General features: G+C 43.3%; 1 protein-coding gene across 1 annotated transcript in view; it reads left to right on the forward strand.

Annotated features, from left to right (window-relative positions):
• The window catches only part of LOC144770057 (ATP-binding cassette sub-family A member 10-like), a 1719125-nt gene that overhangs the window by 47844 nt on the left and 1651456 nt on the right, over window positions 1-19825 (forward strand). The window contains exon 2 of the mRNA XM_078654288.1: window positions 6812-6920. Within this exon, the coding sequence (XP_078510414.1) occupies window positions 6825-6920 (96 nt within the window). The 5' untranslated portion in view covers window positions 6812-6824. The remainder of the gene's footprint in view (window positions 1-6811; window positions 6921-19825) is intronic.

A 19825-nucleotide genomic window follows, 5' to 3' on the forward strand; every position in this document is an offset into this window, starting at 1 on the left:
TGTTTTCGTTGAACATCTACTATTGCGGGCGGTGGTTGTGGAACACCTACTATTGCAGTCGGTGGTTGTGGTTGCTCTGAGTCTTTTCGTTGAGCATCTACTATTGCGAGCGGTGGTTGTTGAACAACTACTATTGCAGGCGCTGGTTGTTGTTCACCACTTTTCTGCTGTGTTCCCTCTTGCGTGGAATGTGTACTACTTTGAGATAGCGATAAGTTCAGCTCAGGCTCAGTATCACTGCTCTCCACCATTAGGCTGGCTACCTCTTCCCCACTCATCTGCTTGGGCCTGGGTTGGTGGCTTGGGCCCACTGATGCGGAGGTGCTGGCCCCAGCTTTGACCCCTGTCACTGCTGCTGCAGGCGTACTTTTTTTTTGCCCAAAAAAGGTTTTTGGGTCAACACCAGACTTAAGTGTCACTTCCTTCTTCTGTTCTTCCTTCTTCTCACCTGGTACCTGCTTTCTTTGGGCCCATCTTCTTCAAATGTCAGCAGCAGCACTCAGTTGCACAACTTGCTGAGAATGATGTCTGGTCAGGTTAGTCACACCACACGTGACGTAGTACAGAAGGACGTCCGTCTGGCAGTAGAACAGGCGATGAATGATGACAGACACCTCCTCTTCAGTCTTCTGTGCACCTGCAAGCAAAGAAGGCAGAAGCTTTAATTTTAATAACTACTAGAAGTATTAGTACAACCAGTAAGAGTAAGAATAGCAAAGAACTAAAATGCAAATGTAGTGGAAATGCAACTTGTTTATCCTTAATTTGTGCATCATTTCGGATGGATGCAGCATCAGTGACCTGCAGCAGATAGCAATGGGGATGTGAACAGTAGTAAGCCAACAGGAACAATGGCAAGACACAGGCCAATTTGTCAAAAACAAAACTGCACACTACTACTACCACCACAGCTCCACATGGGCACTCTCCACAGGTAAATGGGTAAAGGCCAGAAAACAATAAAGTCAAGCAGGCCTATATCCCTCCCTATATGGCCAGAAAAAGGAGGATGCCTGCATCACAGGTTAATGCAAAAAAGAAAATCCCCATGGCTACAAGGTTTGAAAGTAACACAACAACACAAACAACAAAGGCATTTAGAGTTTTCACCCAAACAGTTAACTACACCCCAAACACCACATTTGAAAATTCAATGCATTGCCACCAATGACCTAAATCAAATGATGTTAAATTCAACAGACAAAATGGACAACGCTACATCAAGCATCCCGCTGACTATATCTGGGACTCTAGGCCTAGTGGCAGAAAAAATCACACAAGTTTGTAGGTCTGCGGCAAAAAAACTAAACCATGATGGAAGGTCACACAAAATGGCCGCCCCCACATGGCCTGGTGGCCACCCCAAAAAACATGAAAAGAAAGAGAAGGCAGACAATGCATTCCTATGGCAAAAGGACAATGCTTGGCTTGACAAAATGGCCGCCAAGCCGCCCACATGGTCAGGCCACCCTCAAACAACAAAGTACATAGAGGACAGAAATAGTAAGTGGTCCATGCTCCAAAAACTACTACACGCACATTGAGCGCGCGAAAAAGACAAAAACTGTAAGGTCGCATTGTAGCACTGTGCAAAGTTACCAAAACTAAGCGAGCTGAATTCTAGGGTTACCTAGTGCGCAGAAAAAGCCATATTATTCAACACACACCCAAAACCTGCAATTCAACACCAAACACACATTTTGCTAATCAATCCAAAGCCATCCATGACCTAAATGATGTTACACTTACAACTTAAACACCCCTATAACAGTTGAACAACTTTCATGCACCCACTGGCAGAGTAGGCCACAAGATTGGAGGCCTATGGCAAAAACACAGAGGCTACTACTAGTACCAGGAAATGGCCGCCACAACATGGAAAGGCGGTCACAATAAAAAAAAGAAAAGGAATAAAAAAATAAGAAAGGAATAAAAATAAAAAACAGACAAAGCAGGCCTATGGGAAAAGCAAAATGCATGGCTTCACCAAATGGGAATGGGCACCAGCCCCATGGCCAGCCCACCAACAAGAAAGTACATACAATTTAAATAAACTCAAGCAGGTCTATCAATAACCCCATAAAGCCAGAAAAAGGAGGATGCCTGTTACACATCACAGGTAAATGCAAAAAAGAAAATCCCCATGGCTACAAGGTTTGGAAGTAACACAACAACAAAGGCATTTAGAGTTTTCACCCAAACAGTTAACTACACCCCAAACACCACATTTGAAAATTCAATGCATTGCCACCCATGCCCTAAATCAAATGATGTTAAATTCAACAGACAAAATGGACAACGCTACATCAAGCATCCCGCTGACTATCTCTGGGACTCTAGGCCTAGTGGCAGAAAAAAATCACACAAGTTTGTAGGCCTGTGGCAAAAAAACTAAACCACGATGGAAGGTCACACAAAATGGCCGCCCCCACATGGCCTGGTGGCCACCCCCAAAAACATGAAAAGAAAGAGAAGACAGACAATACATTCCTATGGCAAAAGGACAATGCTTGGCTTGACAAAATGGCCGCCAAGCCGCCCACATGGTCAGGCCACCCTCAAACAACAAAGTACATAGAGGACAGAAACAGTAAGTGGTCCATGCTCCAAAAACTACTACCAAATGACAACCTGAGGAGTTTCTTTTAGCAAAATGAACAGCATCTACATTTTCGGGAACGTTTTAGGCAACTCGAGAGATATTGCTCACGAGAATGCAAATTCGGCGTGTTCGGCAGCGCGAACAGTGCAAAACGTCGTTATCGCGTGCCCGAACACGCACATTGAGCGCGCAAAAAAGACAAAAACTGTAAGGTCGCGTTGTAGCACTGTGCAAAGTTACCAAAACTACGCGAGCTGAATTCTAGGTTTACCTAGTGCGCAGAAAAAGCCATATTATTCAACACACACCCAAAACCTGCAATTCAACACCAAACACATATTTTGCTAATCAATCCAAAGCCATCCATGACCTGTGATGTTACACTTACAACTTAAACACCCCAAAATCAGTTGAACAACTTTCATGCACCCACATGATGAGGACTCTAGTAGTACCCTTGGGCCTACTGGCAGAGTAGGCCACAAGCTTGGAGGCCTATGGCAAAAACACAGTGGCTACAAACACAAAATGGCCACCACCACCTTGCCAAGCCACCCAAAGAAAGTAAATGAACTCAAGCAGGCCTAAACTAACTACATGAACTACTAGGGTTACCTAATTTTACAAAAAAAATAATTAAATTCCACTACAACAGAGTATGCAATTAAATCCAATGCCATCCATGATGTTTTACAGACACAACAGAAACATGGGTGGACCCTTGGGTACCTCTAGGCCTACTGGATGAAATTTCAAACACATACAACTTGTCCCCTCATGAAAGTACAGGCCTCCCTCAATAATAATTTTTAAGAAAGATTGAGTAGCACAGAAAACTGTAGTTAAAAAAAAAACAAAAAAACATTTACAGTACACCAATTATCAATTCTCAAACTTACTTGTAAAAGAAAAGTTCAAATCCAAAATTCCTCAATAAATCCAATTAAATGCTATGATGCAGCAGACATACACAAAGAGTGATCCTTCCAGCTCCAATTCCAAATGAAGGTGAACACCACATGGACAAAGCACTGGGAGGAGCCTGGTGGACAGGAACAGGAAGTTGGAGACTCAGGGGCACTTCCTTTCTCTTGAAAAAAAGAGTAGAAACAAAAAGAGGACTCCTAGCCCAAAAAAATACAGCCAAATCACAATCTGAGCGGTTAAATGAACATTTTGGGAAGATTTTAACATGCTCGGGAGATATTCTGTGCCAGATTGCAGTTTCTGCGTGTTCGGAAACGCGATCTTACCAACATGGCGCTGCAAGGAGGGTCGCATGTCCTAATGACATGTTCGCGCGTCCGAATGACGTAATCATGTTCTCAAAGTCGCATGGGATTGTGCGGCCGCATTCCAAACATCGTTGCGAACGCGACCGGGAGAGAAAAGCGAGAAAGCGAACGCAGAACCACGGTAAGTCATTACCGCGCACGCGAGAATGCTATTGAGCGCGCGAGGAAGAAAAACTACTACGCTACGCTGTAAATTGCGAAGTAGTCGACAGCTTCGCGCTCGCCGCGAAGTTGCCGAAAATTCGCAAACTCCGAGAACGGATCGTTGTTTTACGCCCAGAGCTCCACTGTGCAGCAAGCCCCGCATGGAAGGGGTTAAATATAATAACTCAACTCAAGTGTTATCCTATGGGAGAAGAAGTCGTGAACAAGTGTAAAGGTTTTTCACTACCAGTACGTCTAAAACTTAAAATTATATGTCCTATGTTTTAGATACATTGCACCATGTCTTGTGGCTGTTTAGGGCCTATACTAGTGGTGACTTATATCTAAATAGGCAGGTTTGAGCCTGGCAAAAGTATAATTTTGCTAGGTCAACATGGCAGTTTAAAACTGCACACAACGGCTGCAATGGCAATCCTTAGACATTTTTAATGGGCTACTTCAGTGGTTGACACAATTATTGCTGGAGGCCCACTAGTAGCATGTAATAGACAGGCCCTGGGTACATGTAGCACCACTTTACTAGGGACTTGAAAGAAATTAAATATTCCAATTGTTAATAAGCCAATGTTATCATGTTTTAAAGAGTAGGCACAGGCACTTTAGTATTCGTTAGCAGTGGTAAGGTGCACAGAGTCCTAAGGTTAACAAAAACAAGATCAGAAAAAATATGGAAGAGCAAGTCACATTTTTTTGAGGAGGACCACCCAAATGCTGGCTGGTCCACCAGTGTTGGCTAATAGGAGTTTATTTTCATAGTTTTAAAATGAAGCCTTTTGAGCAACATTAGAATATTGAAAGGCTGGGAAAAACATAGGGGCAGATTCACAAGCCCCTTGCAGCACGTTTGCACCATTTTTCCCTTGTTAAAATAATGACACTAAAGTGGCACAAGGGGCTTGTAAATCTGCCCCATAATGTTCTACCCTATACCTTGCAATTTGCATGCAGCTCTTTGATAACAGTTCCTAACTCACTGTGCTACATTACTATAACTTATGAACTGCAAGTATCAAAAGCATTAACCCAATGCTTTATCTACATAAAATACAATTGTGTAATCTGCATAGTACACATGCTTTGCAGCAGGCATATTATCACTCTATAATAAGTCAAAACTGTCACAAGACAAACTCCAATCTCTCTCCATCAGGAACATTATTCACCAGAGTTATCTTGAGATGTTTATTGTTGCCTGGAAATTGTTAGACACACAAGGAACTGTACAGCAGCTGCTTTTAAACCCATAAGATATTTCATAACAGAGGGCCCCCTCATAGCTCAGAGCCCGATGTGGTGACACAGGTTGCACTGTCCTAAAGACAGCCCTGATTTAGCCTTAATTGTAGCCTTCACCTATTCATATATTGAAAAATCCAGTTGAAAATGTAATGAACGGAAATCACTAAGGCTCTCACTAGTTTACTGAATTTTGGTGCGAGGAAGCTGGGGGGAATGAAACCTCTGACTCTGGGCATTATCCCTACGCCAACATCAGACAGATACAAGTTTTTTCCCTGGAAAAAGGAACAACCATTAGCACCAATGTATTTTTCGCAATTATAGGGACATATCTGCTGACATTTTCTGTATGCTTCGAGCAGGGGAATAACATCAACAGAAGGGCAGGTGGAGGCAGGTGGGTTGGGGAATTGGAGGCCAGGTAGTCGGGGAATCAGGACAGGGTTGAGCTAGTACAGGAGGAGCAGTCTCGGTTCCCCCATGGTGCTGTGGGGGTCAGGCAGAGCCGGACTGTGCTCCTCTCTGAGCCCCACTATCACTTTCTCTGGCAGCACATACACAACAAATGAAATTGGGTGCAGTATCTCTATATCAAGAATAATCAGGTCTGGAGACATCATACTGCTTGGAATGGCTCAGGGCGGCGTTACCCCCTCCCTGGAGTTAATACTCCAAGTGGAATATTTCCAGTCCTAATGAGGGCCTAAGTGGTGGATTATTTGCTGAAATAAGGGAAATTCCGAATTTATTACTGAGCAATCAACTATAGCATCTGCATGTTACTGGTCTCTGTTTTTATTAAATCTGGGAGACCACAGTGTACTGTTGTTCACATGGATTCTTTGTGTGCTAAAGTAGGGATTCATACCTGTTATTTGATGTTACCCCATAAGATAAAGTATTAAAAATAATATCTCTGCCGCTTAGTTTGAATTTAATATAACAAGCTTTGGAAAGTGATCTGCTTGATATAGGAGATGTTCCCTCCAAATACCTGTTTGTAGTCACACTATTTAGGCACCAATGTATTAAGGAAATGTTTGGGACAGGGTGCTGTAAAAGGAAAAAATAAGGATTTGGACAAATGTCTCTTACACCTAGGAATGAAAGGGAATGATGCAATTGTCATATCAAGGTATACACTGGGATTATTCTTATTAGTAGTTCACGCAATGGAGCACAGTAACACAAGTTGCTACTCCGCCTTGCATTGTATTTTTCTAAACCACTCAAAGCCATGCAAATCAATTGTGTGTTGCTCAGTAAATGCTAAAATGGATTCTGTGTGAGACTGCACCACAAAACTGATGCAACCCTGACACAAATTCATATTAAATCTTGGCTTGTGTTTTGGAGATCATCCACGGTAATGACTTTGATATGTCTGGTAAAAGTGTAGGGAATCTCAGATGGGTCTCTCTTTTACTTCTTCTTAGTGGCAGCGTCATATAGCATCTCAACATTTTATTGATGTTATTGTTAATAACTGAAGCATTTCTTTTTTCTCAAGTGAACTGTTGAAAATGCTTCGGAGACAAGTCAGCGTGTGTCAGCAAACTGGAGCCTTGCTCTACAAGAATCTGCTGATTAAATGGAGGAACAAAACACAAATTTTACAGGCAAGTGTGACCATTCGTCTTGTTCTGCACTCTTGAGAGTGACCTTCATTATATTTGTAAAAAGTGTAATATTGCGCTAATGAAAGGGTTAAGAGGTGTAATATATTTTTCCATTTTTTAACAGAAGCCTCTGTGTTCAACCACATCAAAATTTATGTGGGTTTGAATAAGTATTTCAATAGATAAATGTTTTTTAGCATATAGATGGATGGATGAGTGTTTTGGGGCATTAGTGGAAACGTGTTTATCTGATGTTGCTGGTCAGAAGTTAGTGCTGTAGCAGGGATACTTGTAGCTCAGTCTTCGAGTGCAATCATTACATAACACCTGCCTTTGGTAGTATGGATCTCTATTCATCGAAAGGGAGAATTGAAATGGAGCCATCATATGCATCAAATGCCTTGAAAGTTAAAGTCCGTTTGGAGCTCACAGTTTTACACTATGCATTATTCCCTCTCCAATCTTGAAAGCTGATCTCGCCATTTCCGTTATACAACAATGGGATCATTCTTATTCAATCATAGGATCAAAACTGAGAACAATGCGAAAAATTGTTAATGAGGATTAAAAATTCACTGGTTAACAATTCCTTTACTACAAGATCAAGTTCTAACAACTACAGTGGAACCCCAATGCATTGCTACCAATGCTACCTCCTGTACATCATCTTCCATCTCCTACCACAGATCAGGTGGAACTTACACAGTCACAACGGGGAATCTTCTGAGGTTCAACCAAGGCTGCTTATATCTTCTAAAGTATACCTATAACCCAACTCATTGAACCTCCCTAATTCCTCTAAATATATGGCAGTGAAACATCTGCTATAGTTTGCAATAACAATAACCTAGGTAAATCCCTCTCCTGCAACACACCCACCAACCCACAAGTCTCATCGGACTTACAATCTGTCACTCAGTACAGGTCTCAATTTGATACCTCTTACTACTCATCTCTCACACCTCACCTCAAATACACCACCCTTGATCCAGCAAATGCACGTCAACTCCCACAATACATTCCTCCTTTCTTATGAGGAATGATCTTTTCCTCCTTCCTCTCTCCCTTCAGAGGGATATCATTCTCATTCACAGGATACCACCATACCTCGCATGTACACAATAAACCCTCCCTACAGCGAGGATAAGCTGGCTGATATCAAGAATGATCTTAAAATACTTGAAGAGAGCCCCCAGATCTTATTACACTTATTTTTTAAATGCAGAAGTTTGGAGATTTCGGTATGACTTTGAAGATTAATCAACCTAATCCCTCCACAGTGCTCAAATACTTCTGAAGGGAAATCTCGGCTATGGATAACATAGGGAATCCTCACTGGAATTCTTGACCATATCCTAACAATCATTCCAGACCAAACAGGGTTACTGATCACCCTACTGATGTGGAAATTCATTCTCTATTACTATCTTAAAAATCGTATTGAATCTGCTGCCTCTACATTCAATAAAGAAAACTATTCCCTCCAATCCATTTAGGGAACCCAGTGTCAACCTTAGATCTGTGATCAAGGAAAACTTACTATCTGTCCAAAACCTCACACCTCGAAACCGTTGTGACCAAATCACACATCAAATAGATGGTTATTAATTGCATATCAGCTGTAAGATATGCAGCTCATATTGCAAACTTCATACTCTCACAAGAACTACACCTCCTGATCCTAAACTGAAACTTCAACACCAATCCTGGACATTCTTGTTCCCCCCAACTATGACATAATTAGAATGGAGAGACTTGGTAAAATTGGAGGTGGCATTGCCTGCATCCATCGATTCTAGTCTCTGCTTGAGACAGATGCACTCGGCATTGATGTCCTCTTATGAACACCTGGAACTCAAAATCCTGAACAATGACAAGATAATATATACACTACACACTATCTACCACCCCCTTCAGATAATCCTCTGTTCATCGAACAAATTATGTAGACTATATCAGTGAACGCTGCCCGCTGAACGCTGTGTTTCAGGGAGGTGGTCTGAGGCCATGTCCGTTTTTACACCACTCTGCAAACGTGCCTCTTGGCGCACTGGTGGTGGGGCGATGAGGTCTTCTTGTGTCCTGAAGACCGCAGGACACAAGTGGACTTCATCCCCTGATCAGCAGTGCACCAAGAGGCGCGTTTGCAGAGTGGCGTAAAAAAGGGAGCATGGCCGTGGACAACCTTTCTGCAATCCAGCTGTGTGGCACTTACTGGAGGTAGCTGGTGGGCTAGTTGGACCCAGGAACCCTCAGTATTCAAGGGGACTTAATCCCCAACTTAGAACGCACCAGGGGGCGTGTTTGCAGAGTGGTGGAGAAAGGGGGCGTGCCCTTTTTCTACCTCTCAGTAATCCTACTGCGTAGGCTTACTTGAGGTAAGAGGTAGGCTAGTTGGCCCCTAAAGGATCCCCAGCAGAGAAGGGGACTTCAATTCCCTTCCAAGAGCATGCCAGGGAGCATGTTTGTAGAGTGGTGGGCACAGGAGCAGTGGTCTGCTCTTCAAAATTAGCAATGCTGCTGTATGGGACTTAGTGGAGGTAATAAGAGGGGTAGTTGGCCCCCAAGGATTTCCTTGGGGGCCAACTATCCCTCTTGTTACCTCCAGTAAGTCCCGCACAGTGGGATTGCTAAGACGTCTTCTGAGACCATGCCCCCCTTTCTCCACCATTCTGCAAACATGCCCCCTGGCAGACTATGGGAAAGGGATGAAGTCCAATTTACTCCTGAGTGACTTTGGGGGCCAAGAAGACCTATTGGTACCTCCTGTAAGCCCTACATACCGGAATTCCTGAGCGCTGGTCGGAGGCCCAGCATCCTTTCTCCACCACTCTGCAAACACGACTATTATTTAAAGAAGTGTTTGCAATCTAATAGGTTTCACATTTGTGAGAATTAGAGCTATTGGAGTTATAAATGCAAAGGTTTTTTACTAATGTTTTTTGGAGTGGAGTGGATGTACGTTGTGTGTATTGGAATTATGTGGTATGTTGAGCAGTACAATTATATGGATAGAAATCATGTGGTATTTAGTGTATGGGAATTATGTAGAGTGGGATTATGTGTTATGGAGAGTGATTATGTGGTATGGTAGTCTGTGTTGTGGATTGGTAACCTCAGGTTTAGTCTTCCTAGTTTCCATAGAAGCTCAACTATGAACTCAGTGAGACAAAAAAGGATGGGATCACTGAGGAGCACTTGTGGACCTAGTCAGAGGTATGAGTAGGGCCACTGGAATAATGTGACTGTTTGGCTGCACCGACTATTGCACAATTATACATTTTCTGCATTAGCCACATAATTGTATCATCTGCACCCTAATCTGCTGATTAGAACAAAAAAAGCCTTGTTTTTAGCTGAAAAGGGTCAAACGTTACCAAAAATGCAGCAACTAGTGTTACAGTGTGGTGGAAGGCCCTCTGCAAACCTAAGATGGTCACCTGTTACTTATCGCTAAATGTGGGTGTTAAATTGGTACTAATGGTGTGCAAGCCACTCTTGCTTCCCTCTGTGCCTCTCTTGCCTCTTTCTGCATTTCTGTTGCTTCTGTCTGCATGTTTCTTCTTTTTCAGCACTTCTCTTGACCTCATTTTGCACATCTGTTGCCTCTTTCTGCACCTCATTTGCTTTTTTCTGCATCCTTGTTGTCTCTTTCTGTACTCGCCTTCCCTCTTTCTGTACCTTTCCTGCTTGTTTTTGCATCTCACTTGCTTCTTTATGCACTTTTCTTGCTTCTTTCTACACCTCTGTTGCTTCTTTCAGCAATTCTCTTGCTTCTTTGTCACTTCCCCTACCTGTTTCTACACTTCTCTTGCCTCTTTCTGCACCCCTGTTGCTTCATTCTGCACTTTCCATGCTTCGTTCTCCACCTCTCTTACTTCTTTCTGCACCCCTGTTGTCTCTCTATGTACCTCTTTTGCCTCTTTCTGAAATTTTCTTACCTTTTTCTGAAGTTTTCTTCCCTCTCTCTGCACGTCTGTTACCTCTTGCTGCACCTCATTTGCTTCTTTCTGCACCCCATGTTGTCTCTTTCTGTACTCGTCTACCCTCTTTCTGTACCTTTCCTGCCTGTTTGTACATCTCACTTGCCTCTTTGTGCACTTTTCTTGCTTCTTTCTATACCTCTGATGCTTCTTTCAGCAATTCTCTTGCCTCTGTGTGCACTTCTCTTGCCTGTTTCTGCACCTCTTGCCTATTTGTGTACCTCTGTTGTCTCTTGCTGCACCTCACTTGCTCCTTTCTACACTTCTCTTGCCTCTTTCTGCACACCTGTTGCTTCATTCTGCACTTTTCATGCTTCTTTCTGCACATGTCTTGCTTCTTTCTGCACACCAGTTGTCTCTTTATGTATCTCTTTTGCCTTTTTTTGCATGTCTATTGCCTCTTTCTGCACCTCATTTGCTTCTTTATGCATCCCTGTTGCCTCTTTCAGCACGTGTCTTCCCTCTTTCTGTACCTTTCTTGCCTGTTTCTAGATCTCACTTGCCTCTTTCTACACTTTTCTTGCTTCTTTCTACACCTATGTTGCTTGTTTCTTCATCCATCTTCCCACTTTGTGCAACTCTCTATCCTCTATCTACACTTCTCTACCCTCTTTCTGTCCCACTCTTGCCTTTTTTGTACCTCTGTTGCTTCTTTCTGCACTTCTCTTGACTCTATCTGCACCCTTCATGCCTCTTTCAGCACCTCTGTTGCTTCTTTCTGCACTTGTCTTCCTTCTTTCTGCACTCCTCATGCCTCCTTTTACACCTCTGTTGCTTCTTTCTGCACTTCTCTTAGTTCTTTCTGCACTGCTCGTGCCTCTTTCTGCATCCCTCTTGCCTCTTTGAGCACCTCTTTTGCTTCTTTCTGCACTGCTATCTCCTCTTCTGCACATATCCTGCCTCTTTGTGCACCTCTAATCCTTCTTTCTGCACTTCTATTGCCTCTTTCTGCACCTCTCTTGCTTCTTTTTGTAGCTGACTTGCCTCTTTCAGCACCTCTGTTGCTTGTTTTCTGCACCTCTCTTGACACTTCCAGCACCTGTTACTTCTTTCTGCTCTTCTCTTTCTTCTTTCTGCATCTCTCTTGCTACTTTTTGCACCTCACTTACCTCTTTCAGCACCCCTGTTGCTTTTTTCTACAGATCTTTTGCCTCTTTCTGTACCTCACTTGCCTCTTTCAGCACCTCTGTTGCTTTTTTCTGCAGATCACTTGCCTCTTCCTGCACCTCTCTTTTCTCTTTCGGTACCTCTCTAGCTTCTTTCTGCACCCCTGTTCCCTCTTTCTACCTTTCATGCCTGTTTCTGTATCTCTCTTGCCTCTTTCTGTGCCTCTGTTTCCCCTTTCTGCACCTTTCTTGCCTCTTTCTGCATCCCTTTGCCTCTTTCTGCTCCTCTGCTGCTTTTTTCTATACTTCCATTGCGTCTTTCTGCACTTCTCTTGCTTCTTTCTGCACCTCAATTGTCTCTTCCAGCACATCTGTTGCTTTTTTTTACAGATCTCTAGCCTCTTTCTGCACCTCACCTGCCTGTTGCAGCACCTGTTACTTTTTCTGCAGATCTCTTGCCTCTTTCTGCACCACTCTTTTCTCTTTCTACACCTCTCTTTCCTCTATCTGCATCCCTGTTCTCTTTGTCTGCACCTTTCTGGCCTGTTTATGTACCTCTGTTGCTTCTTTCTGCACTTCCCTTGCTCTTTCTGTGCCCTTTGCGCCTCTTTCAGCACCTCTGTTACTTCTTTCTGCACTTCTCTTCCTTCTTTCTGCACCCTCCTGCCTCTTTCTGTACCTCTCTTGCCTCTTTGTGTACCACTCCTACCTTTTTTCTGCACCCCTCTTGCCTCTCTCTCCACCCCTCTCCCCTAGTTCTGCACTGCTCTAGCTTCTATCTGCACCTTTATTGCCTCTTTCTGCACTTCTCTTGCTTCTTTCTACACCTCTGTTGCTTCTTTCAGCAATTCTCTTGCCTCTTTCTGCAATTTTCTTCCTTCTTTCTGCACCCTCCTGCCTCTTTCTGTACCTCTCTTGCCTCTTTTTGTACCTCTCCTACCCCTTTCTGCCCCCTTTTGCCTCTTCTTATACATATGTTGTGTTTTTTTGCACTGCTCTTTCTGCACCTCACTTGCTTTTTTCTGTACCTCTCTTGTCTCTTTCGGCACTCTATTGCTTCTTTCTTCACTTCTTTTGCCTCCTTCTGCACCTCTTAGTTAGAGGTAGTTTTAACCCCCCTGCCCTATTATGCACTAGAGCCATACAAGGGAGGTCATGCCAATCACAGGGGTACCCCAACCCACAGTGTACCATAGTGTATGAAGGTATTTTCACTGTATTCAAGTGTCTTTCAGCATAACACTGGCTCCGGACCTGGTTAGTCAGAGTCAGTTACCACCAACACCGGTCAGCAAAAAGTTGGGGGCACTGGATGACTTTGCAACAAGACCTCTTTCTGCTCCTTTGTTGGTTCTTTGTGTATCTTTCTTCTTTCTGTACCTTTCTTCATATTTCTGGACTTCTGTTGCCTCTTTCTGCATTTCTCTTGCTTCTTTCTGCGTCTTTCTTCCTCTTTCTGCACAGGCCCTACCTCTGCAGGCATAGTTAGACATCACATATTACATCATTCATGACATGGTCAGTGACATCACTGATGACATCACTGATGACATCATCCAGTGACTGTGTTTCTGTAAAGTTTAAATGTGTTTTATATATATAAATAGACCATGGTATATTGAAGAATGAGTGGGTGTATAAGTGTCTGAATGGATGATTTAGTAGGTGTGTGACTGACTGTATAAGTGAGATATTAAATGTGTCTTAATGAATGCATGGGATAGTGACTGATACAGACATTCACAGTTTAGTTTGTCAGTTGGGGAGTAAGCAGTTGCATGGGTTGGTGAGTAGCTAAATGAGGCTCTATATGGGTTATTGATTGGTTGTCTGTGTATTTGTATGGGTGTCCGAGTGTCTGTGTTTGTGACTCTGTGCATAGATGTTTGAGTGGGTGATTCACTGGGTGTATGGGTTCAAGAGTGCATCTGTGAAGGACTGTATGGGTGGGTGAGTGTGTATGGGTGTGTTGGTGAGTGAATGGATGTCTCAGTGGTACATGTGTGAGTAACTGCATATGTGAAAGGCAGCATATATGAGTATTGGAGTATATAAGTTAGCATATGTGAGAGTGAGTAATTGTGAGTGTGGCTGTATGGATTAGTGTGTGTTTGTATTAGTTATTGTTTGAATCAGTGAGCTGGTGTGTGTATAACTGTATAGGTGAGTAAATGGGAGTGTGATTAATTCTTTTCATGACTGACTAGGTGTGTGAGCAACTCTGTAGATGAGTGGCGGTGTGTGAGTGTCTGTATAGATATGTGAGTGCATATGATAGTGCAGTATTGATGATTGACTGCATATCAGAGTGACTGTATGGATGAATGAGTGGATGCGTGTTTAGACCTACGAATTAGTGAGTGGGTATGTACTAACTGGTATTGGTGTGTTTATGGTTTCTAAAATGTTAGTCTGTATTTTAGAGTGGGTGTATCAAAGGTTATATTAGGTGATGAGGAGGTGCATCAGATTATCAAGTGGATGATGTCATCAGTGATGTCATTTGAGATGTCATCAGTGATGTCAATGACCATGTCATGAACGATTTAAAATGTGGTGTCATCAGCAGTGCATTGCGGGGGCGAAAGTTATAGTTAGCTGAACTAACTATAACGGACACTTTTCTCTCGTTTTGTGCAAGTGAAATGCCCAACTAACTATAACGTCCCTGAAACCTGTGTTTTTTCAGTAAATATATATATATATATATATATATATATATATATATATATATATATATATATATATATATATATATATATATATATATATATGTATATATATTTATATATATATATATTCACTGAAAAAACCATAGGTTATAGACCATATATAGTTAGGAATTAGCATTTACAAAACCTTGAAAATTCACTGAAAAAACCATAGGTTATAGACCATATATAGTTAGGAATTAGCATTTAAAAAACCTTATTTTACTCACACAAAACCATTGAAATTCCATATATAGTTAGTTGCACTAACTATATATGGCGCACCCGCAATCCACTGCTGATCATGTCACATATTACATCATTCATGACATGGTCAGTGACATCACTGATGACATCACTGATGACATCTCAAATGACATCACTGATGACAACATCCAGTGACTGTATTTTTCTGTAAAGTTAAAATATGTCTTGAGTGGATGTATAAGTGTCTGGATGAAGGATTTAGTAGGTGCATGACTGACTGTATGAGTGAGTGATTAAATGTGTCTCACTGAATGCATGGGTTAGTGACTAAACTGTCTTAATTTGTGCATCATTATGTCTGTTGTTCTGTAAACTGCTGCATGTGTTGATCATTAGCTATACGAGAGGCTATATGTGTTATTAATTGGTTGCCCAAGTATTTCTATGGGAGATTGAGTTTGTGTGGGGGTGGCTGGAAGGTGTGAGACTCTATGCATAGATGTGTGAGCAGTTTATTCACTAGGTGTATGAGTTCAAGAGTGCATGTGGAAACAGCTACATGGGCAGTTGACTGTGTGCATGAGTGTATTGATGAGTGAATGGATATCTCAATGCTACATGTCATAGTAAGTACATATGTAAAACACAGTACATGTGAGAGTTGGCATATATAAATAACTGTGCATGAGAGCCACTGAATGAGTGAGTGGTTGTATCGATCATTGTGAACTTGTATCAGGGATTGTATAAGCGAGTAAATATGTGTTAGTATATGTTTCAATAAGTAAGGTGTGTTTAACTGTATAGTTGAAGAAATGGAGGTGAGATTGTTTCTTTGCATGACTGACTGGGTGTGTGAGTAACTCCATGGATGAGTGGCAGTGTGTGAGTGTCTGTATACACTGAGTGTATCTAAGGTTATATTAGAGTCTGAAGAGGTTTATCGTATTAGCACAAGAATGATGTCAAATGAGATGTCATCAGTGATGTCATTTGAGATGTCATCAGTGATGTCATCAGTGATGTCACTGACCATGTCATGAATGATGTAATATGTGCCATGATCAGCAGTGGATTGCGGGTGCGCCATATATAGTTAGTGCAACTAACTATATATGGAATTTCAATGGTTTTGTGTGAGTAAAATAAGGTTTTTTAAATGCTAATTCCTAACTATATATGGTCTATAACCTATGGTTTTTTCAGTGAATTTTCAAGGTTTTGTAAATGCTAATTCCTAACTATATATGGTCTATAACCTATGGTTTTTTCAGTGAATTTCAATGGTTTTTTAATAGCAAATATCATAAGCTGTCGAATGTCAAGTACGTGGTAAGTAAAAACATTTTCGTGTTTATGCACACTGATCTGCTTTGAATGCTGCCCCCCACCCCTCATTTCTATTAGGAGTACTCTCTCTTTGCAGATAGTGAAGGGTAGTTAACGCAGCCCTTTGCCCCCTTTGTAATCCGTCGTGCCTGCTTCTCTCTCCATTTGATTGATTGTTCTCTTTGGTTCATTCTCTATTTACAAACAAGCACAGAGTCGCAATACTCTGTTTAGTCTTTGCAGATAGCGAAAAATCGTGTAAAAAAACAAAAGGAATCGAGCAAAATCAGTAGGCCACTAATGGGATCTCTTTTTGACCTCGCTAAAATAGAAACATTAGGAACAACCTGTTGAAAATAGCAATGCGTATGTACATAAGCGGCGTTCATTTGTGTTCACAGTACCCCTTGTTGATTGTTTCAATCGAGCATTGAATTGTTCGATGTTAATTCTCTTAAGGATCTTCTCTACCTGCAAACGAGGAAGAATAGGAATATTCTCTCTCCCTTTGCAGATAGTGAAGGGTAGGTAACGCAAGCCTTTAACACGTCGTACCTATTTCATTCCTCATTGATTGATTGATTGTCCGAACATTGACTGTTTGGGAATTAGTTCTTTTTGGAGGTATTCCCTGTTTGCAAATAAACGTAGGAAAATCTTTGCAAGTAGTGAAAGGGTACGTAATGCGGACCTTTCTCCCCCGTTGTAATCTGTCATGCCTATCTACTCCCCACTGATTGATGCACCTGTTTCACCCGGACCATTTACTAGACATACGTCATCTGGCCCGACCAGAGAGCACCCCTAGTGAAAAGGACATATGCAATAATAACGAAGTGATCACTGTATCCTGTTAACAGAAACTTTAGCATGAAACAACCTGGAAAGAAAAGAATAGGAAAACGAAAATCAGTAGGCCACTGATGAACATGAACTTTTATTAAACAACGAACAAAGAAACGATAACATAACGTAATGATAAAACCTATTAATGTCCTAGAAACAAGAAAACGTTAAAATATGCCAGTGGTGAGAGACCAGAAAAACAGTAAGAGAAACCAAATCACCCCTCGCTGTCCCACCGCCTGCCACGCCAAAAAAATCGATAGACTAGGGAAAATGCAAGTCAGTAGAACATCCGCCCCCACTCTGGAAACTTCCAAGGTGGGGCAGGGTTCCGGCTACGCCCAGCCGGGAGCAGCCCATATAAGGCAGGTCCTGCTGCCACGCCTCGGAGATCCTAACGTAGGGTGTAGCCGGAGGAGAGGCCGAGACCAACGGGACCCGGCCAGGGAATTGCCTTTACAACGCTGAACAGTTGCAGGGGGGGGGGAATGTCTCCTCGACCCTCCCCTCTCTCTCCCAGTCCGGCCGCGGTGGCCCTTGAGAGTTGCAGGTAGTCCCGCCACATGCTCTTCCGGTCCGGCCACCAACGGTCGGGGGGCCGAGACCGACGGAATCCGGCTGCAGCCGATAAACCAAGAAACCCGTTCATGGGGCCAGAGCCAGGGGCGTCCGGCCGACATCTACCGGAAGCCCGGCCCGAAGACGGACGGGACACTTCTTCTTTCTTGTATAATTGCTGCAACAACCCTGGGGGGGGATGTCTTGCACATGCCTCCGACCCCCCCCCCTCGTCCTCATCGCCTGGTCCGGCCATAACAAATCTCAAGCGAGACGCCGTGGGGTGCACTGGGAGGGAGAGACGGTGCGAACAGGCCTCTCCCGCCTCCCCAGTGGAGGCTTCCCAGCTGCACCCTCAGCGGTCCAGGCGCCCGGAAAAGAGTTCTTCCACTGTGGCCATGCTGCAACGTCTCGCCCGGCAGGGTGGAGCCCGTCCGCTCATTTGACCCCGCGATCGCCAGTAGCTACCGAACTCTCAAAATGGCGGTCGACCTGGCAAGAGCGGGCCCAGCATAAAGAAATGGCCCGGTCACTGGTTGACTCCACCACCGTAGTCCTCCACGACCTTGAAGATTCTAGAGGAGCCGCGGGAGTCTCCGACCCCCGATGGGGAATGACTGCCATGATCACCCGTGGAGTGACGAAACTGTATCCGCGGGACGTCGGCGCCAGCCTCACTTTGAATTACTAGAATCCTGCAGACCTCACTTCCGGTGAAAGCACAGTGTGACCCGGTAGGAAAAATTGTTGCACCCCCTCCCCTTTTTGACTGATAGTTCAAACCACCGATCCTTTCCTTTGCCCTTTTAACGGAACTTTGGACTGCCTCCCCCTCTTTTACATTTTCTAGAGAAAACAAAACATTAACCACTACATTAGCATAGCAGTTGACACCAGAACTGTTTTCAAATTGAAAACCAACAACATCTTCAACAGAATCCTTTTTGTTTCTGCTGTGACCCTGCTCCAGCACAGGCATTGTCCCCAGCAGTAATTCTGCAATGCCGGTAAGAATAGCTGTGGTGCCTACTGGACTCACTCACCCCCGCGGCGCCCCACGCCGTTATTTGCTGGGCGGCAACTTGCTAGACATCACCTTCGTGACATCCAGATTTCAGCGCGTTCTGCTGCCTTGGAACTATTCGCACAACAGACCGCTACTGACAAGAATATTTCATTATTGGTGCTGTCAATTTCAATAAATCTATTACTGTTTTTGTTTTGTTGTATATATTTATATGTTATTAAAGTTTTATATTCCTACTACTTTGTTGGAGTGCTATATATTTTTTATGTGACACATAATTGTAAAAACTTTGATGTACAAAGAGTCATTCCTGGAATCTTCCGCTTCAGGCTCGGTCCCCTCCCCAATCACAATACAGGATAGTTTTCAGATAGTAGGAACACGTGTGGTGTGACGGATCTCATCGGGTGTGGGCCTTGATCTACTATAACTCCTTTGAAGAGGGGTGATTCTTTACAGCTGGGGCCATAAACTACATCTGCAGGGCTAGCTGATAGCCTGGACAATCGGACACAGAGGAAGAGGAGTGTCACAGGGTGCGGTAGTGAATAGGGCGAAAGGGAGGTGTCGGGCGGGCACAGTGTGATTCTCAGGGAAGAGCAGCGCAGATGGGGGGAGGTTTATTGCCCATGCATAAGACAGAGAGCGGGGGTGACCAGTGCCTGGGGAAGATGCTTGCGAGGGTGAGGAGCCATGCTACGAATCGACAGCGTGCAGAGAGTGGGTCTGGTCAAGACATCTAAAATGGCTGCCGTGCACGACAAAAGTGTGGCATTTCAAAAAAGGCAAGATGGCGCAGACAATGTTTTTCAACACTTCCTCATTTCCTTCGAATCGAACGTTAACAGACGTTGGGGCATATTACCAAAGTTAAGCGATATTTATCGCTAACGATGCTTACCAACCAATTTTTTACCACTAAGCATCGTCAGAAATTATCGAAGATAAACCTTACTATTATCAAGGTTTATCGCAAATGCGATAATAAACGGCCGCAATGCATGAATATCGCTAAAAACTCAGCGATATTCATGCATTACCGAGCTAATACTCTTAGCCATGTTATCCACCTCCCATTGGATAACATGGCTAAGAACTGCTCAGGGCAGGTGTTACTTTTTGGAGATATTCGCGCTTA

Source organism: Lissotriton helveticus, chromosome 7 (assembly GCF_964261635.1).
Source record: "Lissotriton helveticus chromosome 7, aLisHel1.1, whole genome shotgun sequence".
NCBI lineage: Eukaryota > Metazoa > Chordata > Amphibia > Caudata > Salamandridae > Lissotriton > Lissotriton helveticus.